General features: G+C 40.2%; 2 protein-coding genes across 4 annotated transcripts in view; both read left to right on the top strand.

Annotated features, from left to right (window-relative positions):
* LOC118330068 (CUGBP Elav-like family member 2) overlaps nt 1-11,720 on the top strand; it is a 28,981-nt gene extending 17,261 nt beyond the window's left edge. For 2 of the 3 annotated variants that reach the window (XM_035664456.1, XM_035664458.1), the window contains exons 6-14: nt 25-104; nt 1,322-1,483; nt 3,147-3,210; nt 3,955-4,089; nt 4,716-4,841; nt 5,953-6,129; nt 6,306-6,452; nt 7,451-7,631; nt 8,586-11,720. In XM_035664456.1, the coding sequence (XP_035520349.1) occupies nt 25-104; nt 1,322-1,483; nt 3,147-3,210; nt 3,955-4,089; nt 4,716-4,841; nt 5,953-6,129; nt 6,306-6,452; nt 7,451-7,578 (1,019 nt within the window). In that variant the 3' untranslated portion in view covers nt 7,579-7,631; nt 8,586-11,720. The remainder of the gene's footprint in view (nt 1-24; nt 105-1,321; nt 1,484-3,146; nt 3,211-3,954; nt 4,090-4,715; nt 4,842-5,952; nt 6,130-6,305; nt 6,453-7,450; nt 7,632-8,585) is intronic. The other variant, XM_035664457.1, reaches the window with a different exon arrangement.
* A 3,555-nt stretch (nt 11,721-15,275) lies between these two features.
* dhtkd1 (dehydrogenase E1 and transketolase domain containing 1) lies at nt 15,276-27,437 on the top strand. Its single transcript, XM_035664695.1, has 17 exons — nt 15,276-15,447; nt 15,662-15,814; nt 16,979-17,190; nt 17,297-17,491; nt 17,682-17,951; nt 18,247-18,418; nt 18,815-19,013; nt 20,213-20,525; nt 21,201-21,285; nt 21,373-21,512; nt 21,633-21,783; nt 21,896-22,002; nt 23,565-23,729; nt 23,826-23,908; nt 24,148-24,314; nt 26,931-27,016; nt 27,106-27,437. Exons 1-17 carry the CDS (start codon nt 15,276-15,278, stop codon nt 27,205-27,207), a joined length of 2,772 nt encoding a protein of 923 aa, XP_035520588.1. The 3' UTR covers nt 27,208-27,437.
* The last annotated feature ends 357 nt before the right edge of the window (nt 27,438-27,794 follow it).

The following is a 27,794-nucleotide window of genomic DNA, read 5'->3' on the forward strand; positions in this document are numbered from 1 at the left end:
CTCTCCTATTGTCCCCCCCTACAGGCTGTGCGTTTGTCACATTTGCTACCAGGGCAATGGCACAGAATGCAATCAAAACCATGCATCACTCTCAGACTATGGAGGTACTGTACCCCTTAGCACCTATTTCTCATTTTCCCCCCTTCCCCACTCATACATTCTGCTGCCCCCTTGTGTTGGAAGGATGAAGAACCTGTCCAAGCAGATGGTGTCCATTCATTACAGAGCATGAGTCATTTCCAAAACCACTCTTGCCAATTACAAAATTACATTGTCGTCTGCAAAATAATTGAATAAAAAACTCGAAACATAGCCTCTCACATAGCTGCTGAATCCAGAGCTAACAGGACATGACGAGGTTTGCTGTCATCTCTAATTTTGGGCTGGACTAAATGCATCTCATTTATTGATTCTGATAATATTTTAGAGCCTAGCCATCACAGTCTGCCATAATCAATCTATATTTTGGACCACAGGGAATCAAGCTCACACTATCAGATGTAGGTTAACAAAGAATTAACCTAGCCTTGAGCAGCTACCCTATTAGATTTCTTCAAAAACTGGGTCCATGTCATTGTGTAGCCAATGGTATCTTCGTGGAAGTGGAGCAGCAGTAATTTGACAGCTAGCAGGTCAGAGGCTCCCCAGTGAAGCATCAGACCAAGTCTAATTAGGAGCCCAACCAAACATAACATTCCTCCTCCCAGATTAAACGCAGGCCCCAGTGGTGGTGCCACCTATCCCCCCCCCCATATCATAACCTCCCCAGTTCTCAGCTGCCATGGGAGGTGCTGCTGGTTCAGAAGCCATTTTCCCTGTCCAGCCTGGTCCCTGTCCGGCTCTCAACTCTCAAAATACTTTTGCACCGCATGCCTCGTGTCCATGCGTCTGTCTGAACAGTATGTGACTGTCTGCTTGTGAGATTGTGTGTATTGTAATGCATTTTTCTTGTTAATGTCTGCTGACATATCCTCATTTGAATGTCATGTTTTAAGTGTTGTCTCCATCTATTGTCTGCTTGTCTGTGGACTCGATTCAGCTCCTCAGTGCTCAAAAGATTCACTGTCTGCAGCATTATCCTGTGCCCCCCCTTTTGGAATGTGGCCTGGCTTAGCTATGCATGGCAGATGTCTTCTCTGTGTTAGCTTTGATATGATTGCAACAGGCATAAAAACTGTATTGAGGCATAGCTGATTACCCCCCTTTTTTGGAAAAAAAAAAGTCCCTGCAATGACTGGGTCCTTGCATTGGTAAATAAACTATTCATTCTTCAGGTTGCATCTGAATCGGTCTAACATCTTTGACCTCTTCACTGCTTCAGGGCTGTTCCTCACCTTTGGTGGTGAAGTTTGCAGACACACAGAGAGATAAGGAGCAGCGACGCCTGCAGCAGCAGCTAGTACAGCAGATTCAACAGCTCAACAGTGCCTCTACATGGGGAAACCTGGCCGGCCTGGGGACACTCACACCGCAGTACCTGGCTGTAAGTGTTGCTTAAACACGCCCTGCTGAGCTGCACAATAACTAATGTATTATCATATGGCACTATATTAATAGTTTAGACATATGTTGAGTATATGGCCCTCTTGACTTGCAAAGTACGAGTGTGAAAAAATCTATACGTTTTGACGTGAAGAAATACAATGTTGGCGGTATTTAGGTTCATGTACGAATAGACCACATGGTTTTAACAAAAACTGGAAAATGAGCTTCACTAGGGCAAGATTTGTCTCTGTGTATATTTTATTGAATTACATTGTCAAGTGATCCCATTTGTCTGCTGCTGTTTTGTTAAACAGTTGATCAGCTTTAAGTGATTTTGGATGGAAATGCAGCAGCCATTTTGTCTATAATACAGTCTTGTGGGCCTGAAACATCTGGTAAATTTGTTGGAATTGTTTTTAAACTATCAAAAGGATTAACTCATCAGAGGCCTCATACATATAAACAATGTGATGGTGCAAAATGCCAATACAGAAAAGGTTATAATGTAATTCGAAATGCTGCGCAGTATTCAGACCTGAACTATTACCTGATTCTCTTCAGCTCAACGTAGGATTTGGAGCCAATTGTCACGTGAATTAAACATGGACATAGCATGAACAGCCCAGTTGTTTCTGAGGAAAACTAGAGATAGTGACAGGTCTGATTGAACTGACTCCTACATACCAAATACATGTAGAATAAAGGGAAATTGAAGGACTTTGTTCCGTAATATTCAGTACAAACCTTGCCCCTGTGTTGTTGCTGCATCTCAAATAAAGATCCAATTTAAACTTAATGGCTATCCGATGTCAAAAAAGTTAAATGTACCTAAGAAGCGTTTGAGTCACATCTTATGTTGGAAGAGTGTTGATTGCATCCGTCTTTCCAAGGCACATATATAATCTTTTGCCTTTTTGCATAATAGTATGTAGTGTAACTACGTCAGTATGAGGTCTGTGGAAATGGCCCATTCACGGTCTGATTTTCTGAATACATCCATTGTCTTTCTCCTCCGTCCTAGTCATAATGGCAGCTAAAATGAAATTAGCCATTGTTCTCATCAAAGCACATATGATCAAATCCAAGGCGCTCTGAGCTGCTGTAGTTTGTCTGATCCTTGATATGTTTATAAATTTAGTTCATAAATAGGATTCCTTCATGTTTTTTGTGTTATGGATAGTTATGGGTAGTTGTTAGCTAATGCTAGCTCAACTGTTATTGGTGTGAGTAAACAAAAAGTGCCAGAAGAATAACTACTGCACTTTGGCAGTTACCAACCAGCTTCAGGGGCATTACCACTTCCTCTTGGCGTGGAGGATTGCCAACCCTGATTTGCATCTAAATGCGTTTCTGTTGGCCAGATCACAAATCTAAGTGTAAGAAAAGTATTTTATCCAGACATGAGACACTTTAAATGATGTGTAAATAGGGCCTAAATCACTAAATAAGTTCTGTTTCTCAATAAACAAATAAGCAGAACCAGCATTAACATATTAAATAATGAGTGTATAAAAAGCCAAGATTATAACCACTAAACTTTGTCCTCACATTTACAGCATAATAGCAACACTGAATTCCACATTGTTCAACAACAGTTGTAGATTATTTAAGATCTAATTGTGTGTTCCCTGTTTGACTCTTTCTTTCTTTGTCCTCAACAGTTGCTCCAGCAAGCCACATCTACCAGTAACCAAGGCAGTTTCAATAGTATTCAGAGGCTAGGAGGTGAGACCATCGTTTCAGATTTTGAGATGTTCATCCTCTATAATAGAACAAGCTGACACTTTGCGTGTCACCAACGTTATGACTCAGTGCTCTACACCCACATGGTTTAAACTGCAATAAATCACATTACTGTTTCAGATCAGTGGCACATTCATAATCGGCGCCGCTATTCTAAGCCTGTGCAGGCTGCCTACAGACAAACACACTGCACATAACCACGACTTGGCTATAGCTGTAGACCTGTGAGGAGAAATGTTCCATGTTTAAAGCAAGAAACAACACACAACTATTGTGGGTGTGGTTGTGTATGTTGAAATATCATTTCAGGTCTTATACTAAAACCACTTATGCCTCATCCAATACAACCCTCAAATTTTTTAGTACAAGAAATGCCAAAGTAACCAAATGTTTAATGGCTTAAATATGATGATGAAAAATAAAAAAAATTTCAGACATAATGTTGATGGGTCAGATGGTAACTTGACCAAAAAAGAGTGAATGGAAAAGAAGAAGAATGCCAGATTGTATCCTGGCAGTGTTTTATAGAGGAGGCTGAGGAGAGGAATGTGCTTTTAATCGATAGTCTCAATGACACATATCATCTGAAACCGTAGAGATGTATTCTCTGCTTGCATTCTGGAGAAGTTTGTTCCCTCCAAGAGTTTTTGGAACGGTCTGCGAGAACTTGAGCGTAAATTTGGAAGTCTTTGATAATCACCTCTGTTTCTCTCTCTCTCGCTGCAGGTGTGAATCCCCTTCAGCTGCAGAACTTGGCCACATTAGCTGCTGCTGCAGCTACAGCTCAGAGTTCTGGCAGCCCAACCTCCACCAGCGCCCTGTCTACAAACAGTGGGGCCCTGGGAGCCCTGGGCAGTCCAGGTAATTATTATTATTATTATTCATTTGTAGTATGTGCATGTACTATACATACAGTATTAAGCGCCCAGTGTGAATCAAACCCTATGGCAGTGTTAATTATCATGGTTCATTAAGTTCAGTTAGAGTACTTGTTTAAGGATATTGTTTTGCTTGCTGTGTTTTTAACCTTGTTTAGTCATAAATTCCAAATGTGTTTATCTTCACATGTAACACCTCGCCTGTTGAGAGAAACACACGTTAACATGTTGTCCTGTTGCTGGGATGGTACCTACCAATTGCAAACCTCTTCATCTGCTATTTGCCTAACGGCCCTCAGCCATTCCTCATTTATTTTATGGGAGTTAATCACCCACATATAAAATTTTATGAGAGCCCCCATTTCCCTTTAATCTGTGTAAATATACATTGGCTCCATCTGTCTGAGTTTAGCATATTGCTGTTGCGGTAATGACCTCTTCTCGTTAAGAGACAGATTTTTAACTGCCCCTTCACTGCTGTGTCATCCTCTCATAACCATAACAATTTGTGGCAAAGACGCCAGGCGTTTAGAGAGATCTGTGGTGTTTTGAACATGAGCAAGTGCCCCCCGTGGTAACCCATATGTCGTTTTTATTGTCTCTCAACAGCCGGTTCAACAGCGGGGTCCAGCATGGGTGCTGCCATGAACACCTTGGCATCTCTGGGCACCCTGCAGGGTCTCACTGGGACCTCTGTGGGCCTCAACCTCAACGCTCTCACCAACAGCGTCAGTGGTAAGAATGAATAAACTGGATAAAATGAAAAAGAAATTCATAGTTACTGTTTTACTACATCTTCAATTCTGCGTTATGGAATTTTAGCCATTAGGATGCAGAAAGCCTTAAAGAGATCCAAGTTAAAGATACATTTTACAGTTCTCCTGGCTGCAATTAGACGTGACTCGGTTTCTTGAGAGCAGTGGAGATTTATTCTGTGCCACTAACAGCCAGGCATGATTAATCCTGGTGCCTTATCTGTTCAGTCAACAGTTCTTATGTATATTTGCACCTTATTTTTATTAGCCTGCATTAAAATATGACAGGTACATATTGTCATTATTATTTTAACATTAAAATACCACAGATAGGCCTACATATTTCCACTCAGTTAAGAACTGTTATAGATACACAAGTAACTCCTTGAATGGTATAACTGACAGATTTAATTAAACATTAAGTTAAACATACACTCAGTACACTAGGTACAATTATCTAATGTGATCCAATAGAAAAGCTCAACTATAAATTTACAAGGATAAAAAAAGTTCTGTTTTGAAGGATTAACTTTTTTTTTTTTAATCGAGGTTGTTGTTTGCAGGTGTGTTGAACTGGTCTTAAAAAATGAAGGGGAGGTTATTAGACACACCTTTTCGAGGCATGGGAGATTTTCATATACAAGGCAACCTAAAGTGCTTTATAAAGTTTACGAGCAAAAGCAAAACAATGATACACACAATAAAAGCAAGCAAAAGCACCCAGAATAAACAAAGTAATAAACAAATATAAATGTTGTCCATCATCACCACTAATTTAAACCTCAATAATAACCATATTATTAAATGTATACTTATTAGTGGAATATTAACAGAAACTGGCTATTGTAAACTTCTTAAAGGTAGAATATGTGACAGAGCTGTTGTATAGGGTTGTAACAGATTGTATATGTGTACCCAATATAGTCGCCAGGGAGTGTAACATGATGAGCTGTGTTTGTAAAGGTTGGTTTTTCTGCACCCCCTGGTGGCCAGAACATTTAATGCTGCTTTAAATACCAACCTCATAATAAAAGTTGTAAAATGTTTGATTGTCTGACTGTACAACACATGAACGTGTTTCTGTTTCTCAGGTATGGGGGCCATGAATGGAGGCCTGGGAGGCTCCATGGCCAATGGGTCAGCAGCCAGCTCCATGGATGCTCTGACCCAGGCCTACTCAGGGATGCAGCAGTACACAGCCTCCGCCCTGCCCTCCCTCTATGGCCAGTCTCTCCTGCAGCAGAGCATTGCTGGCAGCCAGAAGGAAGGTGAGTAGTTCCTCAGCCCACACCAACACGCTCTCGCAATCACATTTTCAGATGTGTTTCAGTCTGTTTTTCACCTCTTTGTAAATAAGATTAACCTGACAATGAACTAATTATATTTGTGTTTGCAATCTAAATATGTATCTAACTTGAGTTTTTGATTTGCTTACCAAATGGAGTAGGGCCAGAGGGCGCCAACCTGTTCATCTACCACCTGCCCCAGGAGTTTGGGGACCAGGATCTTCTGCAGATGTTTATGCCTTTTGGAAATGTGGTCTCTGCCAAAGTCTTCATTGACAAACAGACCAATCTGAGCAAGTGCTTTGGTAAGTGTGTTCACACCACTGATCTCTAAAGCCCTTTTTAATTATTGATATTCCTTTTCAACTTGCTACGTTGTGTTGTAGATATTAGGTTGCCATGGTGCCACCATACATTTCCTAGTGAAACCTTGGCCTCCCATCCAAATACAGCTGAACCAATATTAATCTACAGCAAGTTTATTTTATTAAATTTTTTAATGCAAGTCTAAGTGAGACACTCTCAAGTTAAATCAGTTCTCAAGGTGTCTCCAGTACAGTTCAAACCTGTGTGCTTTTAAGTCCTTTCATCTCATCATAATGTTCATTTTGCCAGCAGGATTAAAACAAAAAATGAGGAACGTGTTTTTATGTTTGCACATCACTTGGTTTAATCTTTTTGTTGCAGCTTTGATGCTTTTAAAATGTCGTTAATTTGATGAAGTTCCATGTAAAAACATGAATGTTGACACAGAAATATTGTGACTTTAATTGACTAAAGATTCAAGATTTGTTTTTATTTATTAATGCATTTAATTTTGAGTCCAGTTAGTCCTCACAAATAAGAAGCTGTAACTTGACAGATGACCTAACCAGCTTTCATCATCATCAATTTATTTAATATATCCCTTAATGTTTGTATGTCAATATATCAACTGTTTAGGTCCCAGTCTTAAGTATTAATTGCAATAGATCTTTTTTTCAGAGAAATCCCTCTAGACTAAACAATAATCTGAGAAATGTGTGATGTTGCTTTGTGCACCATAACCTTCAGTCTGTCTTCAGTCTGTCTTCCCAGTCTGTCTTCAGTCTGTCTTCAAGTCTGTCTCAGTCCTGTCTTCAGTCCTGTCTTCAGTCTAAACTCAGAGAACTGTAGTTACACAACTCGTTTGGAGCTGTAACTTGAAAAGAGAGCAAGCGTGTGGCAGGCAGTAGTTTGGTTGAATGCATTTTGTCAATATGTGAAGCGTGTTAAACCGAGTGTTAAGTTGCTCTTTAAATGTCCTCCACCATTTTGTTCTCAGGGTTCGTCAGCTATGACAATCCTGTGTCTGCGCAAGCTGCCATCCAGGCCATGAATGGTTTCCAGATCGGCATGAAGAGGCTGAAGGTTCAGCTGAAGCGCTCCAAGAACGACAGCAAACCCTACTGATCCTAGCCCCGGGGCCTTCCCCCCTCCCCAGCTCTAATGCTAGCACTGCTAGGGTAAGTTCACCCTCCAGCCAAGGTCACCACAGCAGAGACTCAGTGGGGCAGGGGGAAAGGAGCCCACCACAGGAGGGAGACTCACTCTATTCCTAAAAAAAAAAAAAAAAATGGTTGCAATGATCTTTCCACATTTTACTGTATTTCATTCCTGCGGTTTTATCATGTAATTTGAGTCGGATTAAATATTTTAATGTATATGATTATTTATGACTATCACTGGAGTCAGTGTTCGCTGGAGGTATTTTGTGTCACTGTAATTAGTGGAGAGCATCAGGTGTGTTTCCATGCCATTTCATTGCCTTCAGGTGAAGCCACACAGGTTGACTAAGGATCAGTTGTTGTGTTGAAGGGCTGAAGCCAGGCCGCGTAGACCCCGAGCCCAGAGCTTCAACCTGTGTTCGGCTTTTTACATGTAGTCTGTCTCGTTCGTTTGTCATTCTTAATGTGAAAGTCTTTTGCACTCTAAAATTCTTCAATCTCTGCTCCCCCAATCTCACCTTTTTGTCTCCCACCCGTTCTCTGTCATTATCTAAGCCATGTTGAGCTAGGCTACCTCTCTTTTCTCTATTAACAACCTCTTCCAGTCATTCCATCCATCCTCCAAGTCCTCCCACAAGGGACTGGCTCTAGATGGATCTCTGTGGGTGCCAAGTATACAGTTTGTGCATGTTGGAGTCTCTGCCATATGTGGTGTCACTTCCCTAAATCTGTGTATTGTTTTTGTGTGTCGGGGTAAAGAGGGCGGGGGAGGAGGGGGGGGATGTTTACCGCACTGTCCTTTATTGTATGTGGTGATTGGCATTGTTTTTGTTGGTTTTTGTGCCTCATGGCTAAACGATTCTTGTGCTGTGCCCCTAACTTTCTCTTCTCCTCTTTGTCTTCTTTCTTTCTCTCTCTTTCTCTCTCTCTCTCTCTCTCTCTCTTCCTTTCGTGTTTTTGTTCCTTTTTTAGAACAAATCTCCATGCCTGTTTGCTCATCATTAGCCTAGCATGTCTTCATGATGTTGAAAGCCAAGCCAAACTCCTGGCCTCATCATCCCACCATTGTCTGTGATGTCTCTCTAAGCTCGCCTGACCAATACCTGGCCACCCACTGACCCTTGACCTTAGCTCAACCTGATTTTTCTGCATGTATATTCATTTTTGTTTTTGTTTTTTCTGTATAGAAATGTGATAGGTGGGAGAGAGGTCAAGCAAATCAATGTGAAAACGTACCTGCGTTGAATTCATTTAAGAGACCTTTTTTTTGTTTTGTTTTTTGCGAATGTTTTAAAAACCTGTGGGATTTGCTTATTTTTAATTTAGCTTTGTTTTTTTTTATGTTTTCTTTTTACCTCTCTCAGTAAAGTTCACTTGAAAGTTGAATACAGGGATTGGCACACATCTGTGCTATTTGGTGCCATTAGCAATATGTTGGCTTCTTAAAAGAAAAAAAAAAAAACATGCTACAGACCACTTTCCAACACTTTTGAAAGTCTGATCAGTAAAACCCCTCAGTGCTCTGTAATGATCTCTACATTTTGCGGGCAGTGTGAAGATTTACACCAAGGCTATTTAAAAATATATATTCTTTTCATTTACAAAAATACCCTGTGTATTTACCTTTTTTTGAACTATTGATGGCACAATAAAAGGTACATTTGCTCTGTTTAGAGAAATGACTACCTACATGAGTCAACTTTTTTAGAACTGATTCACAAATAGACAATCTGTGGTTTAAATGCACACTTAGATTACCTATATTTTATACCATTGAATCTATAGAAGTTTAACTAACAGAACCCAGGCAAAACTTTGGGTTTTTTGTAGATTATGTTGTAATGTCATCTGTGTCAGGGGGGGTCTTCAGTGTATTGCATTTTTAAAGAGGACTAAGAATCAGTTGATCAGTGTGACCGTTTGGGGGTCATTAATTCAAAACACACTTAAAGTCAAAAAATTCCTCTACATTAATTGTAATTTAAATTTCTTGGGGAAAAAAGTACTTTTTTAAGGGTCACAGTGTAGATTTAATTTCTTTTTTCCTGCGTTTAAAGAAAAGTTTAGTGTTCAACTTCCACGGTACGTCTTGTTGACTTTCTGTGAATTTCTCATTAATAATTTAATTAATGGATGTTTCACTTTGGTTTAGTTTGGATGCATCATGTTGAAAGATGATGATTTACAATGTCTGTTAATCATACAGATGCCAGACAATGTCTTTTTTTGTTGTTTTTTTTTTTGTCAAAGTGCCCATATGTCAAACTCAGTGTTTTTGAATTCACACAACATACTTTCCTGTAATATTACCTAGTTTTCTTTACACACATGCACACACTGCGACACACAAAACACTTTCTGTGGTTGCAAATGTGGGAGCCCCTGAAGAAGAGATCACTTGGACACAACACACAACCTGTGGGTCTCTGCACATTTTTATAAACACACTCACGCTTGCTTTTTTAATTTCACTTTTTTTTCAGCTGATTGTTATTTTTAAGTGACTTCCAGTATCATGTTTCAGTTGTACACGATGCACAGAACATTAATACTACTAAACCCACCACAATAGTGTTGGTTTACAAATACATTCCATTTTTTCAGCACAAAGTTTACACTTTTTTTTACTGGGGTGGTATTTTGTCTGTTGTACTACAAAATAACAACCACTTCACCCCCAAAGAAGGGTTCCCTAAAACTGCGTACCTGATGGCGCTAAAGAGTTGTCAACTCAGGGGCTTTTTTGTGTGTGAAACTACACACTCACACAGGATTACGACACAAAATGCACAATTGTCACCATTTGACCTTTTTTTTGTTTTTGAGTTTAGATTTTTTTTTTTCTTCTCAAAATACATAAATATTCCAAAAAATAAAAAAAAATAAGGTACCAAATTTGAAACAGTGCTCGAGGAAAGTGTTGTAGTTTTGTAAGGAAACGCTAAGCACAATTGTGGGAGCTAATCACTTTTGCAGAATGTGTGTGTGTGTGATTATAATCCCAACATTTTCAAGGTACCACTGATTTCACTTTTTAATATGGGCATGTGCTTTTTACAGTGTGTTTTTTCTATCCAAATGCAATACAATATTCAAAGTGCCATATATACGTCTAGAAACTGCCTACACATCCTTATTAGGCCTTGGTTTAGAGATTGCTGCAGTTAGCCTTTTTTTGTCTATTTATGCCAGTGTCATGAAAGCTCTTGTCACCCGCTCATGTCCCCCCCCATCCCCCCACACACTCTGTGTGTTGAGTTATTGGTAAATGTGTATTGTGATGTATTCAATTTGAAGAGTTGGTTAAAAAGTTGTAGATAAACAATAAACTTCCCTATACATTTGAAGGTTAAACCTCTTTCTTAGTAAGTGTGAACGTGTACTGTAACACTTTGCGATACAAACGAAAGTCATAAACAAAGCTAATCCTCAAGCAAGAAAAGACGACTTGGGTGCCATGTTAATAAGATCTTTAAATGATAAAATTGTATGTCAAACACTGAAATAATTGCAGATCTGTGGAGATATGCAGTGTATGGTTAAGTGTTACTGTGAATGAATAATAAAACAAAAGAGAAAAAAAAGCACAATGTACAGTCCACAGCGGTCCCAACAGGAACTTGACTCACTTCAGGGGCTTCCATCACAAATCCCATTCAGGCTCTAACAATCACTTTCTTTGTTCTGTGTTTTCATATTCTGAAGTGCTATTTTTTGACAGTGTGGTAGCTTTGCATCTCTATAGATATTGTCTTGATCCAAAAGAAAAGAGGGAGAAAAAAAAATCTTTTCTTGTGTTAATTTCTTGTCTGATAATCGGTAGGACTTTGTTCATGTTCCACCAATAATTTAATAGATGTTTTATCTTGTCTTGATGAAAGCCAAAGTGGGTGCATCTTGATGTGATCTGTATTATACATACAGTAGTTTTTCTGTTCAGTTAATATCAATTTTTTGAAACTGGGTGGGATTTGAAAAAGGAGAAAAAAAAAAAAAGACATACACACGCTTTCCAATTTCTACAACTGGTTGTTCATATGTATTTTGTACCAGTGAAGCTTTTTATATTGGAAATTAAAGAAAAAAAAATCTATATTGGAAAAAAAATTGTCTGGCCTCTCAATGTGGCCTCGCCTTGACCAGGTCTTGAGTTTGGCCTCTTGGTGGTGTCAAGCAATTTTTTTTTTTTGTTTGTGTTTGTTTTTTGTCTCTAAAAAGATGCCTGATTTAGATTTTACTTAAATCTCTACGTGTCCCTCACTTCGTTAATCAGTTTCCCTTTTTTGGTTGTTTTTTTTTTTGGGGAAGGGGGGGGGGTTGGGATCCTCTAAATCGTGGTAAGTTTCATGGTAGTATTTGTGCTGTCCACATAGTTTAATGGTCATCAGGATTTCAACAACTTTGTGTGGATAATTGTCTTAGTTGAAGAGTTAACTATCTGTTTAGTTTGAGCCTTGCTTTTTACCTGTGTAGAGTTTTCCGTTTTTTCCCATAGCGGAGTGTGTAGCCGAAAGACTCTGTGTTCTTTTTTGGTCAATGTTTGTTCATGTGTGGTGTGTTTCTTTGCCTCTGTCTCCAAATTAAACCATATCCCCTAATATGGACTGTGTGTCTTTGTGTGTTGTGCTTGTCCAGTGTTGTAAAGACATTTTACAATCCACCCCTCCCTCCCCTAGTGTGTCATGTCTCGCTAACTTGTTTCTCTTCGTTGTGCTTCTCTTTGCTTATTTCTGAGCAGTAACAGAGGGAGGGAAAAGCAGGTTTATGTAACCCCTTGATGTCGACTCCCAGGTGTGTGAATGGCTGGTTGGAGTGTTTATAGGCGATTATTTTGGGTTTCAATTATAAAATGCCATTCCACAGCTTAATGGGGTCTTTACACATCTGTGAAGAACATTTGTGTGAAAATGTCAATATAAAATTTAATTAATAGTAAACACCTTTAGTTTAGACTCCATAGCATTAGTAAAATAGTCCATAATGGCTCTTTTGGTATTGGATGTTAACCTGGAAGTAATTATAAGGTGCAACCCTGAATGTTCGTCATTTATCAAGATCAGGGTCCCAAACGTTCGATGGTTCCAGTTTCTTAATGATCTATGTTTTATATCATCGTACACTGAATATATTTGGTTGGACAAATCAAGCAAATTATTATTTGCATTCCTACTTCATATAAAACCTCTAAAAACCAGAACCTATAACACCAGAAAATCCTCCATTATTTGAATGAGGGGGTGCAGCTTGCAGAGAGCACAGACTTCACTGATTGGTTTCACACCATCAGGCATGAACTTCGTTAAAGTGGCGACAGATTCTCCAACTCAGGAAAGACTGAGGTCCTTTTACACTTATTTACATCGTCAGTGTCCAATGTTCTGCACCTTCCTGAGGTTATTATAAGTGTGAAAGTGAAAAAAAAAGTGAAAGTGTATTTACCTACCTCAGCTACCTGATTTCCCCTCTACAGCACCTTGAGAATGAACTTAGACCAACTGTATGTAGAGAGAATGAAGCGTTGGCAGCATAGTGATATCAGTATAGTAAAGTGAGTGAGTTATTTCTACCGGGACAAAGAGAACCTCGCCTCACCTTTTAACCAAGATACAACATGCTCTGCTGCATTGCATCGAGTACTTGATGTGGCTGGATCTAGATGTGGAACTGATATGAAAACCTGATGTTTACCAACATTTAGTACAGCTGAAAAATGTTCAGCTTTCAAACACGTTTCAAACACAATTGTGCCAACGAATTGGTTCTAGAAAACAGCCAGAATGTGAAAACCATCTTTAATAAAAAAAAAATAATATTTTTGGGTTGAATTGTCCTTTAAGAGGATTACATGGAAAGACAATGACGTTTTCATGATCTCAATAATTAAAACACATTTTGATGTAATTATTAATTAAAGCTGCAATGGGATCAACTTGCTATTTAATAATGAAATATTAATTAATTTAAGAATGTACAGTATGACCCGTTGAAACAGGGAATAATGTTTGTGTAAAATGTTTTATGATCATCAGACTATATGGACTGAGCACAGTTCACAGACTGAGTCACAGAGCAGTATAATGATTTACTATTAAAAATGGCATTCCTCCAATTTTCCTCTTCATCCTTACGACAAATTTACCTCAAGAGTTTCCTCCCCCAAATTAAGACACGACGTCTAACAGCAATATAAAGTAATTTAGGACTTCATGAGAGCAAATGCTTCCGGATTATTTCTTCTGTAAGGAAATGCAGTGAAATATCTCCACCCAGTGGTTGAGATCACTCAGGGGACCAGACATGTCTCATTCTGCTGTGCGACTTTGGTTGTACATCTTGGCACTGAAGAATTAAAAAATGCCAAGGCATTCTGGGTGATCACCTAAGTGAAAGAAACAAATTATACAATACATTTTCAGTATGGTTTAATTCTTGGAGTTCAGTGAAGTTACTAAAGTACAAAATATTGTATATAAATATACTGAACAGCTATAGACCTAACCTTCCTATTACTAACCAAAACTTTAAAAACCTACCAAGTGAGCAGTACAATTACAGCAGCTGCACAGGTAGATAATATTGGGTACTGATAATACCTTTTTCACAGCAGCCATTTTGACATGAAACAGTAGGACAAACACATGTCACAAATTATACTAATTAAGGTTCTGCTTCATTTAGAGCCCTCCCAGTAAGACAACATGCACCTTGACTCTGTTTGAATGCAGTATCATTGGTATCACCTGTATTTACCCAACTATTTCATGTCCAAATGGCTGCTGTGAAAAAGGTCTGTTGGGTTCAGCTCAGCTCTTACAATTAATGAGGCATTTACACAGCTGCAGTTAACATTTGAGTGTAAGGTCTCAGTTGTGTGAACTCAGATGGAATTTATAGTTAAGAATCAAAGCTGAACCCCGTTTGAAATCCTGATTTAAACCTTTCTTTCTTTCAATTTGATTTTTTATTATTTTATTCCAGTGGAACACAGATGCGTACAACTTAACAAACAGGCCAACAGGGGCAACACAACACAGTTCAAATATTATTAGTGCAGCAGTTAGCTTTGTGTTGAGGGTTACTTATCATTAGTCCCAGAGAAGGAGAGAGGTGTACAAAGAGAAACCAACACTTCCAACCCATTTACTCTGAGGGAACTAAAATGACTGCTGTCTTATGAATCAAATACACATATAAACCCCAGTATGGGACAAATACATCACAGGAATAAGGTTATGGAGGAACTATAATTTACACCTTTCAAACGTGGAGTTTGGAATTTACAAGGCGGCCTTGAACGCAGCACAATGCTTGTCGCTTGACACTTGTTGCGCTACGTCACTAAGACCACTTCAAGTGACTTCGAACATTTTGCGCTAGTTTTAAACACAACGCTACAAAATGAACCCTCTTGTGCTACAAAAACAACCCTTTGTGTTGAATAAATCGGAGACAAAATTAGCAACAACAAAAAAATAAAAACTAAAAGTGAAACGTCTCGTCGTATCCGTGTTGTGAAACGAGTCCACGAAGCTCAGCCAATGGGCTTCCGATGCGGCGTCTCCTCCCACAACGTCCCTCTGTCGGCAGTATGGCGGCTGTCCTGTAGTCGTTGCTGTGCCCCGCTTCTAGATTAAAATCATTATTGCTCTTTTAAAGAAAAACATGTCGGCCGTGCTTTTCCTGAGCAAGTCGCTGAGCAGACTGCCGCCCCGGGTCGCTCGGCAGGTTGTCGGCTGCTGCTACCACACCGAGAGAGGTGTCTACGGATACCGACCCAAAAACACCGAGAGCCAGCACAAGTTGCAGAGCGACCGCATCGCGGCACTAAATCAAGGTCAGTATGGGGTTAACTCTCCGTACAGACAACCTAACTTCACCCACACGAGGAGGCGAGGACTCCAGCTCATTTTATTCCAGTTGTATATTGTGTCAAATACTTTAATGAAGTTGTTAGAGCATGTCTTTGCTTCCATTTGCGGACACTTGAAGCTGTCATGTGGTGTTAGGATGGTTCACCTGTTGACTGTTGTGGTGCTTTGTGTGCTCAGATCATGGTCTTGCCCGTCTGGTGGAGGCTTACAGAGCACATGGACACAAGGCTGCTAAAATTAACCCTTTGCTACCCCACAAGCCCGTTGCTGACAGCGTCCCGGAGATAGACGTGCTGAGGGGCACCCTCACAGGACAGCTCAACACCTCAGGTAAATGTCAGCTGTGGGTGGAAACATGCAGGAAGCATGTGGTTGGTATAATGACAATTCAGGCTGCACAGAATGGTAAAAAAACAAATAAATCATACTGTGATTGGTCATTTTTGCATCATCTTTCACTGAAATGTCCTGAATCATCCTGATGATGTGACATTTTTTGTTGTCTGTACCAAACAAACATGTTTTCTTACGTCTGTAGTAAGATTTGTAGGCCAGGGCCTCTCTGCAGCACACTTATAATGCTGTTTTGTTACTTATTTTAGCTTCTGTGATTTAGACATTGCACCATATTGATTCACTTTGCAGCCTTAATGACAATGTCTAGCATGTTTTGTTCCTCATACATATGCAATATATATGTAATGTTGTTAAAAGTGTAACCAAACAGTCTTTCTCCTTCTTTTTTCGTTTGCATTGCAGTATAAACTTCACTGATTGTGACAGAAGCTGTATTTAGATCCTTAAATGAAGTTAAAGTAGCAGTACAACAATGTATAAACACTCCCATACAAGTAAAAGTTCAAAATCTTACTGATGGGTAAGTAAAAGTAGTTATTATCAGCAAAATGTACTTCTAAAAGGAAAAGTACTCATGCACTAATGTATGCAAGTAGTTAGTCTTAAAATAAAATAAACTGTATTCCTGTTACCAATGACATAAAATGTATAGGAAAGAACAAATATAAAGAAACGTAGGAAACAACCTGGTAAACCTTTTTAAAACATTTTATTCTTAACTCCACTTTCAAGAAATCAAAAGAGCTTTAACATGTGATTATTTGTATGATTCTTTTTTTTTCTTAATTTAATACTTATTTTGTTATTTGTTGTCTTACTTATTAATTTTTAAGGTTTACAATGGAAACGATCGCAGTAAAAATAATTATGATTTTATTTACCTGTACATGTTATTGTTTTATAAACCTAAGGATGGAAAGGGTTGGAGGATGGTTTTACTTTTTAACTGAGGTTAGAATCGAGCTACTTAATTTCATTCACATCAGGTATAAAATAATCTTTATTGGATAAGACTAGACTCAAAAACAGCAGCACAGGACTGTAAAAAACATGACTAAAATATGAAAATCACCAGATACGATCAGTCAAAACCTCACATGTCGGTGTTGTCACTGCTCGTTCGATGTGCTTCTGCAGGTCTACGACATTTCGGCAAAGCAGAGGCTTCAGTGGAAGAGGTTCAGGCCTACCTGGAAGAAGCCTACTGTGGCCGCCTGTCGGTGGAGACCAACCAGCTGAGCAGTGTAGAGGAGAGGGAGTGGTTCGCTGACCGTTTTGAGGAACTCAAGAAGCAGAGTTTCTCCGCTGAGGAGAGGAGGCAGCTGGCCAAGGTTATGCTTGAATCTCAGGTGGGTCCAAAAGAGGAGAATAACACCCATATTCAATGCAAAAAATATACTCTTATTTATCATGTGTTGTATGATAATGTCATATATTTTCTCTCACAACCTGTAGGAATTTGACCACTTTCTGGCCACCAAGTTTGCTACTGTGAAACGTTACGGAGGAGAAGGAGCAGAGAGCATGATGGGCTTCTTCTACGAGCTCTTCTACCAGTTTGCCCACAGCGGAGTCACTGACATTGTCATCGGCATGCCGCACAGAGGCCGACTCAACCTCCTGACGGGCCTACTGAAGTTCCCACCAGAGGTTAATTAGCCCGAGACAGCCGCATTTAATGAGACATGTATACTTTGAAATGAACCATGACCTGATAACAAGATTAGATTGTGTAATTTTGCTCTACTGCAATCAGCAGCACAAGTAAACAGAAAGTCGTGGCCGGCTGCCAAACAGCCAACAAGAGGAAGATAACGTCTTCCATCATTTTCCTCTCCAGCTCATGTTCCGTAAGATGCGTGGCCTCAGCGAGTTCCCCGACACCTCGCCTGCTATTGGTGACGTCCTCTCTCACCTCACCTCCTCAGTGGAACTGGATTTTGGAGCCGAACACCCTCTTCATGTGACCATGCTGCCCAACCCGTCTCACCTGGAAGCGATCAACCCCGTGGCTCAGGGCAAAACGAGAGCCAGGCAGCAGCTCAAGAAGGAAGGAGACTACTCACCTGAAGACAACGCCCAGCCGGGGGACCGAGTCGTCTGTCTGCAGGTACTGGGTCACGACAACTGATGCACACACGCAGCTAAGAAGAGCAATTTAATACATTTTATTTGATAAGGAGAATAATCTTTTATTGGTGTGGACCCAGAGCGAGGCGTTTTAAAGGATAGGTTCACAGTTTTTAAGTCTCTTTAAATTGTCAGGTGCTCATATGAACATTGAAACAGAGGAAATTTGGTACTAAAGAGACTCTACTCTCTGCTATATTAATGTTTTACATCTATAAATAAACTATTTCTATGTAACTGAAACTTCAAGACAATGTCTGTCCTCTTTTCCACAGGTCCATGGTGATGGCTCTTTCACTGGCCAAGGGATTGTGCCAGAAACTTTGACCCTTTCAAACCTCCCTCACTACAGAGTTGGTGGGAGCATCCACCTCATTGTGAACAACCAAGTGGGTTACACCACCCCGTCCGAGAGGGCGAGATCCTCCCTCTACTGTAGTGATGTCGGTGAGTCAAAATTCGTAAAAAGCATCCGTATCAAAATAGAGAATTGAAGAATTGATACTTTCTTAGGAAGCGTAGGTGCTGTTTGGACCTGGTATCAATTTGTCTTGGGTGAACTGATCACAAGTGGACAAATTTAAGCTCTTCAGTTCACACATTTTATCTACAGAGAGAGAGTGTCCTCTTGAACTGCCATGTTTCTACAGTAGCAAACCGAACACTGGCTCTAGATTGGGCCCTTTGTGTTGAATTTCTCTGCCACCATAGTTTCTCCTGCACGCTTGGAATGGGAGGGTGAGGTGAGGGGGTTGTAATCTGCAGCTGCATTGCTAGATGCAACTAAATCCTACACACTGGACCTTTTAAAATCAGAAACTAATGCTCACGTTTGTATCACAGGTAAGATGGTGAACTGTGCTGTGATCCATGTAAATGGAGATGATGCAGAGGAGGTGCTGCGGGCCACTCGGCTGGTTGTGGAGTACCAGCGGCTTTTCAGGAAAGACATCATCCTGGACTTGATTTGCTACCGTCAGTGGGGCCACAACGAGCTGGACGAGCCTTTCTTCACCAACCCCGCCATGTACAAGATCATCCGGTCAGTCCAATGTACTTTATGTACTTCAAGGCTTACTGTAGCATATACGCATATTTCTCAGGATTCTTAAGCAGATGATAAAACTTGATTAACCTGGATAAAACTTTGCCTAATGTAGCATTAAGACTGTTTAAACACACACAATGCAAAATCTCCTTCTCTCACTCTGCTGCTCATATCACTAAACCCCACCCGCCAAAAAACAGGACACGTTCAATAGGAGCTGGTTGTCCTGCGAAACCCCATGCCTCATGTAGGCTCACTCTCCACAACGTGAGCCTTGCCAAGACCCCCGTTCCCTCTCCCTGCGGCTGCGACTCGTCTTCTCAAAGACGCCCCTCCAGCATATTACTGCCCCGGGGCGGAGCCCCGCAGGCTTCAAGGAACTGCAACAGTAAAGCATCTAACAGCGAGATGCGAGGATGGTCAGGACAGCCTTTTCAACTGCCTCAGCAGCACTCTGCTTCGGCAGTGAGGCTACAAGCAGCGCAGGTTTCTTCAGTAGGTTTCACACCGCCCAACAAGGAAAGGGCTTTGCATTAGCGAAATACACATACCACTGAAACAGTGCACTAGCCCTCAAATGGTATTCCCCACTGTTTGTCTCCATGCCTCTTTGCCACTCAATATGAACACCATCAAACATAATGAAATCATATTTGTTTTGTCCTAAATGCTGTTGTAGGCAAAGGAAATATTGGACATTTGCATGATTGTCCACCTTTGAATCAGGCCTTTCTTTCTCCAGCGCTGGCACAGCAGTGGAGATAGATCTGGCTACGCGATACTAGGCTTCATCTTAAGGAGGCGTGCACGTCCAACTCTGAAATGACCTGTAATTAGCCAAAGTCTTCTGTTTGTGCTAGACAGAGTTCCTACAAAGAGGAGGTTTCTGATCAATGTAAACCTTGGTAATGTGTAACTTCAGTGCAGTTCAGTTTAAAGTCTTAAATGTTGTTTGTGCTGTCACTGAGTTTTACTAAAGTATTTGCCCACCAGTGGAGCCAGTGGGAACAGTGACTGACAGCATATTGTTTGTCTTGAAATTCCATTTGGAGATTAGATTTTTCTCTAAGTAGAGTAAAACCAAGACAGTTTAAATAACAAAACTATTATTCCCCTTCGGATATATTATGGATTGTATATTGTGAAAAAAATGGTTGATAATCAGACATTGTCGCATTGTTGCATCCTCACAGATCCCGTAAGAGCGTCCCTGACTCTTACTCAGACCAGCTGATCTCTGAGGGTCTGATGACCGATGTCGAGCGTGACGAGATCAAGTCCAAATACTACGGCATGCTCAACGACAAGCTGTCCAACATGACCCTGTACAGCCCTCCACCCACCAACCTGCAGGGCCGCTGGGGGGATCTGGTGGAACCCCAGGCCAAAGTCACCACCTGGGACACGGGTGTCCCTGTTCCCTTGCTGCAGTTTGTAGGCGCAAAATCTGTGGACATCCCTGAGCAAATCCAGCTGCACAGCCACCTTGGGAGGACCCATGTACAGGTACACTCATCGCCATTTCTATTGGACCGTCTTCTCAGAGTTCCCACGCGTCCTGGAAAGCATGAGAACCGTGAAATTTAGAGACTGGTTTTCCGGTCATGGAATTTTGTCCTGGAAATGTTTAATTGTAGATCGCCTATGTTAACCTTGTGCATATTTAGTTTGAAATTAAACTGTTAGAAGAATAAGCTGTGTGGTATGACACTTCAAAGCTCGTTTATCAGATGTGAAACAGAAAAAAAGCAGAGCGGAACAGACTTGCAGCGACCTTTTCAACACCCAGTCTTTTTTCCTGAATTCATAAGCCGAATTCTCAGAGAAGCCCATTGGAAATGCTGTAAATGTTCATATCTACATGCACACAGCCTATTAATGATCACATTTGTTGTTGTGGTTGTTAAATACATGCACAGCAAAGTTATTTGTAACAAACACTTCGACTGGGGTGAGAACAGCCAAGCGCGCCACATCATTAACCCTGCATCATTAAAAGTAGGACTCAATACTAGGCCTAACTTTAAGTTATATGACCGTTTGGAAGCAAGTGCTGTCCTGTATGGTCAAGAAAAACTACTTGAAAAGGTCCTGGAAACACTCTGGAAAAGTATTTCTTAACAAGAGTGGGAACCGTGTCGGCAGCTAGATGATTTCTTTATTTCTCCTTTGTGAACTCAGGCTCGGTTGAACAAGTTGGAAGACGGGACCAAACTGGACTGGTCCACAGCAGAGGCCTTGGCTTTCGGCTCTATGCTCTCCCAAGGTCAGCATCAAGCAGAAAGAAGAGAATCATTGGATTGTTTTGCTGTCAAGAAATAGATTTGTAGATTTCAAGTCATTGTTGTTACAGGCTTTAATATTCGAATCAGCGGACAGGATGTTGGAAGAGGCACGTTCAGTCAGCGACACGCCATGGTTGTTTGTCAAGACACTAATGACATGTACATCCCTCTAAACCACATCAGCCCTCAGCAGACCGCTTTCTTGGAGGTAAAATCCTTAAAAACCAGATAATCCGATCCCTCTAAATCGTGACACATCAATTCTTCCATAAATATCAGACATTTTCCTCCTCATGTGGAGCATTGTGATGTCTTTGTGTGTGTTTAGGTGTGTAACAGCCCGCTGTCAGAGGAAGCGGTGCTTGGATTTGAATATGGTATGAGTATCGCACAGCCGAAGCTCCTTCCTATCTGGGAGGCTCAGTTTGGAGATTTCTTCAACGGTGCGCAGATCATCTTCGATACGTTCATCTCTGGAGGTAAACTGCTGGTCTGACTACTGGTGTTTTCAACAGATTCACAATCACTCTCAGTATCTTATACTTTTGTATGAATCATTGTACATCAGATGTGAAACTGCTGTGTCCCTAGGTGAAGCCAAATGGCTGTTACAGAATGGGATGGTGATCCTGCTGCCTCACGGCTACGATGGAGCCGGACCTGAACACTCATCCTGCCATATGGAGCGCTTCCTCCAGGTCTGTGGGACTGTAATGCCACATTCATGTTAACCAGGTTACCGGTTTCTGATTTTGTCCATAACGCATATTCACAACGTGAATGTGGCGTAACACAGGTTCAAGTCCTGCAAATTTATCATGTATTGCTTAATGATATACCAAAAACACCTTGGACGTTTTCATTGAGGTTTAATGTTTACCTCAGCCAGTACAGAGGTTACCTTTTCCCTCCCGTCCATTCGTAGCTTCAACATATGTAATACTACTCATAACATGAAAAGAGTTTTACCTGGGAGTGCAGGGGAGTGACCATTACCTGCTGAGGGGAACACATACTTTTCTTTTTCTTTGCTATTGGTTGAGGCTGGTCAAAGTTCATTAAAGTTGAACTCCACACAGAGAAAATAGACAAATGTACGCATGCGTGCCCTTACATTCTCTGTGCTGGTGCAAAGATCTAAATGAGCAAAATGGCACCTGCATACAGGGAATTAAGAAATTAACTGAGTAATATTAGATAAAATACTAAATTTCAATTTACAGGGCAAAAAAGTTTGTGCAAAAATAGTGGGGGAAAAAAACGTCATGACAGTGGTGAGGGTCATGGTGGTGACAGCTCGGCTCACTACAAAAGAACATGATGCAGCACAGAGGGCATTATTTACAGGCTGTTAACAGGTAAAATCAATAACAAATCAGCTTCCTAATTGGCCACCAGCAATCAGCAGGCGAAAGGCATCAGATTGAGGCCATCTCAAAAATCTCCCCCTCATTCACTCAGTACTCCCAATATAATTGACTCTCTCTTTTACACTATTGTAAGCAGTAAATGGAGATTTCAGACACTTAAGTATCATCATCATTTTGAGTCATCACAGACTCACAGCGGTAATCGTTTCATCTATAAATGTGATTGATTGCAATCTGGGGATGTTCTCTTAAAAACATGCATGGACGCTGCTCTTTTCACAACGTAATGGGATCTTTTAAGGACACTATATAGAGCAAAGAGTTCACAATTAAGATACTAGAAAATGGCAGAGGGTAAATATAGTGCACTATATCGTACATGAGGAGTGATTTCAGTGTTAGAAATTTCTGAATGTGTAGTGGTTCATTGCATTTAGTCGATAGTGATAGCCAAAGAGTGACAGGAAAGGTGGGAGAGGAATGGGATGACACACAGCAAAGGGCCACAGGCCGGAGTCAAACCTGTGGCCGCTGCAGGACTCAGCCCCGGCACATGGGGCACCAGCTCCACCGGGCGAGCTACCAGGGCTTTAATTTTAACAAACCAACACATGTGGGTTTAAAAGAACATTCACACAACATTCTTTTAGAGGAGTATTGTCTTCAAAGCACTAGTTTATGTTAACTGGTGGGAATCAGGGCATCAGGACCTGCAAGTCTCCTCCGCTTAATATCATTACATTCATATTCTGTTACAGAGACTCATGAAGTTTGGATGTTTCTGAACTGAGTGTCCGTGCTCTACCAGCAGCTTTCTGGTTTGTTCTGTGTTGTGTTACACATTACCTGAATTGTAAATTATTGCTAACTCGTCCTCTTTTGTCTCTAAGATGTGTGACAGTAAAGAGGAGGGTGTGGACGGAGACACTGTGAACATGGCCGTGGTCAATCCCACCACTCCTGCTCAGTACTTCCATCTGCTGAGGAGACAGATGATCCGTAATTTCCGCAAACCCCTCATTGTGGTTGGACCCAAGACACTGCTCAGGTTTTCTGTAAGCACTCTAAGACCTTGCAAAGAAGAAACTATTCAACAGTACCAACTTTTTTTCACAGATATCGTGGCTAAATAATGTTTATTCTTTTCGCAGGGGGCAGTTTCCAGTCTGGCTGAGCTGGCACCAGGAACGTCTTTCAGACCAGTGTTGGGTGATACTTCAGTCTCAGCAGACAGGTACAGAAGTCACAACATGATCATGAAAAGACTTTTTCTAATGATTGTAATTTATTCTGTAGTGGTGAGCCTCAGCATGGTGAAATATATATAAAGGAATAACTCAAATTGCAAGGCATCGTAGGTCATCATTGCAGCCCTTAATAAAACACACTAAAACTTTAAAGACACTTAAAAAGCATTCTTTAAGTCACACATACATTAAACCTAGACCACTTGAACTTTCTTCTTCCATGCAGTGTCCAGAAGGTGGTGCTGTGCTCAGGGAAGCATTACTATGCCCTGCTGAAACAGCGAGAGACATCAGCAGCCAATCAGAACACAGCACTCATCCGTGTGGAGGAGCTGTGTCCGTTCCCACTAGAGGCCCTGCAGCAGGAGCTCAAAAGATACCCCAATGCGAAAGGTATTCACTGCTCTCAGGCTTACTGACTTTATATGTTTGTTTCAGTCTAGTCATTGTGGAAAAGTCCTTTTTGTTTGGGTTTATGCACAAATGAACACTTTAATTTAACACTTTATCCTGTTGTGAACATTTCAGTGTGAAGGACTTACTGTATTCTTCTTCTGCATTAATATATTCCTGGTCTTCATATTACTTAAAAATCAAAGAGGAAACACAGTAGAGAACAAATCAGTCATTACAATAACCCTCACAACTCATAATGATATTTCTGTTATTATTCATTTAAATATCAATGAACTGATGTTTGATTCTTTGTCTCAACTTAGAAATATTTTTTACATAATGACAAAATGATTGGACATATTCCAACTTCCCAGAGGTCAAAGGGATTATTATTACATTTCTTTATTATTTTTTTTACATAAACATAACTTAAATTATAAGTAAATTATGTTTGTTTTTCCTTTAGACAATCAGAGGTATATATTCAGCTCTGTAGTCTCTTTGTGTTCACTGTTCCTCTTTCCAAACATGCTTTTCCTATGTTTTGCATATGTTATGATTTGATTTCCCCTCGCTGCATCACATAATACCACAGTCTTTGTGACTGATGCACGAGAGGTTGAACACAACAATTCTTATTGTCAGGTGATTGTATACACTAATGAAAAACATCCTATGAATTATTATATTCCATTTCTGCCAATAGACCTCCTAAATGTTACACACTGGTCCTTAAAAAATGCATTAAAACAATATAAAGCACAATGGTATAGAAGATGCATGATTTAAATTTAAATAACATACAGACAAAATATTAAGAGGATAAATCTTATGTGGCAGATAGAGTGCAGCAATAAAAACCCAACATGTAGTAAAAAAGCAGACACAGAGTTTGAAACTGGAGCTGTAGTTTGTTCCAGATATGAATGTAATGCAGAAAAACTAAAAGCTCATCACTGTTTCTTCAAATCCTCTCAACACTGCTTTTATAAAGAAATATGTCCCCATAACATTAGTCTGGCATACTGAAAGTACATATGTTGGAACCTAAGTCCTTTAATTCTTGCTATATATATTTGTCCTGATGATGAGGTTGTTATTATTTAAAAAGATATGTCTTTGTTTTTAGTCTTCTTGTGAAAAGTGAAAGGGATTTGAACTACCTCTGACCTTTATTGACAGCAGAAAGTTATTTCCATTTTATCATTGCTTAAAAGGAAGTGATATTTCTTCACCGCAGTTCAGTCCTTCACTTCAGATTCAGTAGGACCAGAGTCACTCGATGAGAAAGCCGTCTAACTTTGAGTGTCGGGCAGAGAAACAATTACAAAAGCAGCTACTCAAGTGAGTCACAGTAAGCTGAATGCCACTCAGCAGTCTGACAGTCACCACTTTTATTAGTGAATCCTCAAGACATTATAAAAACTTTTAAAGAAACAAGAGACGCTGATGCATCAGTGACAAACAAAAATCTAAAGTATTCGCTTCACCAGAGTGGTATTCAGTGCTGTGTTTGTTATTTTGTCCGCCCACCGTACCTTAATGTCAAGCCAGACTACAGCTGTGATTGGTTCATTTTGTCCTGCAAGACTTTCCAAGAATGAGGAACTACTGGCTAACAGTGTGCACGTCCTTTTCTTTACGCTTTGTGTATTGTTACTTGTACTTAGTGAAGATGATTTTTGCTGTTTTCATTATGGCTGCACAATTAAAGAATCGGATCATCGAACTATTAAAGAAATCACAATATGACCACGTGAAATATCTATTGTGGTACTGTAGTTCTGAAGAGAGGCCCTGGCATACAAATCTTTGTTCTGGTAAAGACCCCAGAAATTTGACATAAACATTAATTAATTCAGCAAATAAATTTGTGATTCAGAATAATGAAACTTGAATCAATCGCAATATCGAGCCAAAAAATCACAATATGACCTTAACCGTAATTGGCAGCCATAGGTTTAACATATTAACTCAAATTCTAAAGTCACCTCTGACTTGCTGGTTCCCATCTCGCTTTGAGTAATCAGCCAATCTTTCTCGAGTTTCCTCCAATCCCAGTCTCCTAAAAACGAAATGTGTCCCCAGGGTTTAATATTCCATATTATTCTGAGAACCCTGAAAACATGTTTGTTTGGTGCTGTAGTGAGTTTCCACTACAGCACTCGTTATCTGAGTTTAAAGTTTAAAGAGTTTTACCCACAGCAGCATGAGGATTTTAACTAATCAGTGATGTTATTTGTCAAATACATGCAAAAAAAAAAAATCCCTGTTTATGTGTAAAATATTGTTGAGTGAAGTTGCGTTCCAAGGCTGAACTTTTAGTACGTTTGTTACAAACGTCATTGAGATTCTGAATTAGGTTTTCTTACTTCTGGAACAAAACCTGCAAGTTTTCAGGTCTTTGTTCTATTGTTCTCAGCTCGTCAAACACACTGAAGAGAATCCGTTTTTTGTTTGATCTGTAATTTCTTCACTCTGTGGTCAAAGGGCAGGAGAGGAACTTTAACCAAAGTGGTTCCTAAATTATATAAAGACACATGTTTGGTCACTGTGAATCATGTCCTCTTTTACTTTCAATATAATCTTCTTCTTTTTTTTAATCCTCCACAGAATTCACATGGAGTCAGGAGGAGCCTCAAAACATGGGTCCCTGGTCTTTTGTAGCTCCCAGGTTTGAGAAGCAGCTGGCCTGCAAGGTGAGTGTTTCAGATAATACAACCTACAGTGTATATGATACAGATGGTTGATTTTACACACATTATACTGTTTCCCCTCTCTTCCTCAGCTCCGGTTAGTAAGCCGCCCTGCTCTGCCCGCACCTGCTGTTGGTATTGGGACCCTCCATCACCAACAGCAAGAGGCCATCCTCACCGCTACCTTCTCTTAAGTTTCTATAAGACTGGGAACCAGTATAACCAGGGGTTAAATTGGGATTTGTTATGTGGGGGTTGCTCTGTGGTTTTAGGGTTGCCACAGACAAAATCATTCGACAAATGGTAAATAAAATATAACTAGGTGAGACAACCCTCTGCTCTGAAAACTAAAATGTTAATTAAAGTCATTCTAGATAAAATATACAACATACACACATTATCTAAATGAAAATAGTGTAAAAAAGCTTAATAAACTAAAATGAAATGAGCTAGTTAGTTTTCATTAATTAATGTTATAGCTAGGAAACTGTCAAACTAGCCTGCATTACCCAGCCGTAGTGTAATTAATATTCCTGACAGTGCTGAGAGATTTCAATACGTGCTATCTTGCATGACAGTTTAACTCGAACTGCAGCTCACCAGTTAGCTTAATGTGAACGTTAGCTACCAAAGATCGGAGGGAACTTGCTGTTATTCACTTTCTGACCTATTTTTCTCCCCTGGTGAAATATGTTGGTGCCATCCATTTATTACTCTGCCATCTGTGCTGTCTGACGGACTGAGGTCGAGTGACTGAGTCATTGTTTGAATTATTAAGCTT

This window comes from Morone saxatilis, unplaced genomic scaffold, assembly GCF_004916995.1.
Source record: "Morone saxatilis isolate NCDOM2014 unplaced genomic scaffold, NCSU_SB_2.0 Contig2, whole genome shotgun sequence".
In the NCBI taxonomy this organism is placed as follows: Eukaryota; Metazoa; Chordata; class Actinopteri; family Moronidae; genus Morone; species Morone saxatilis.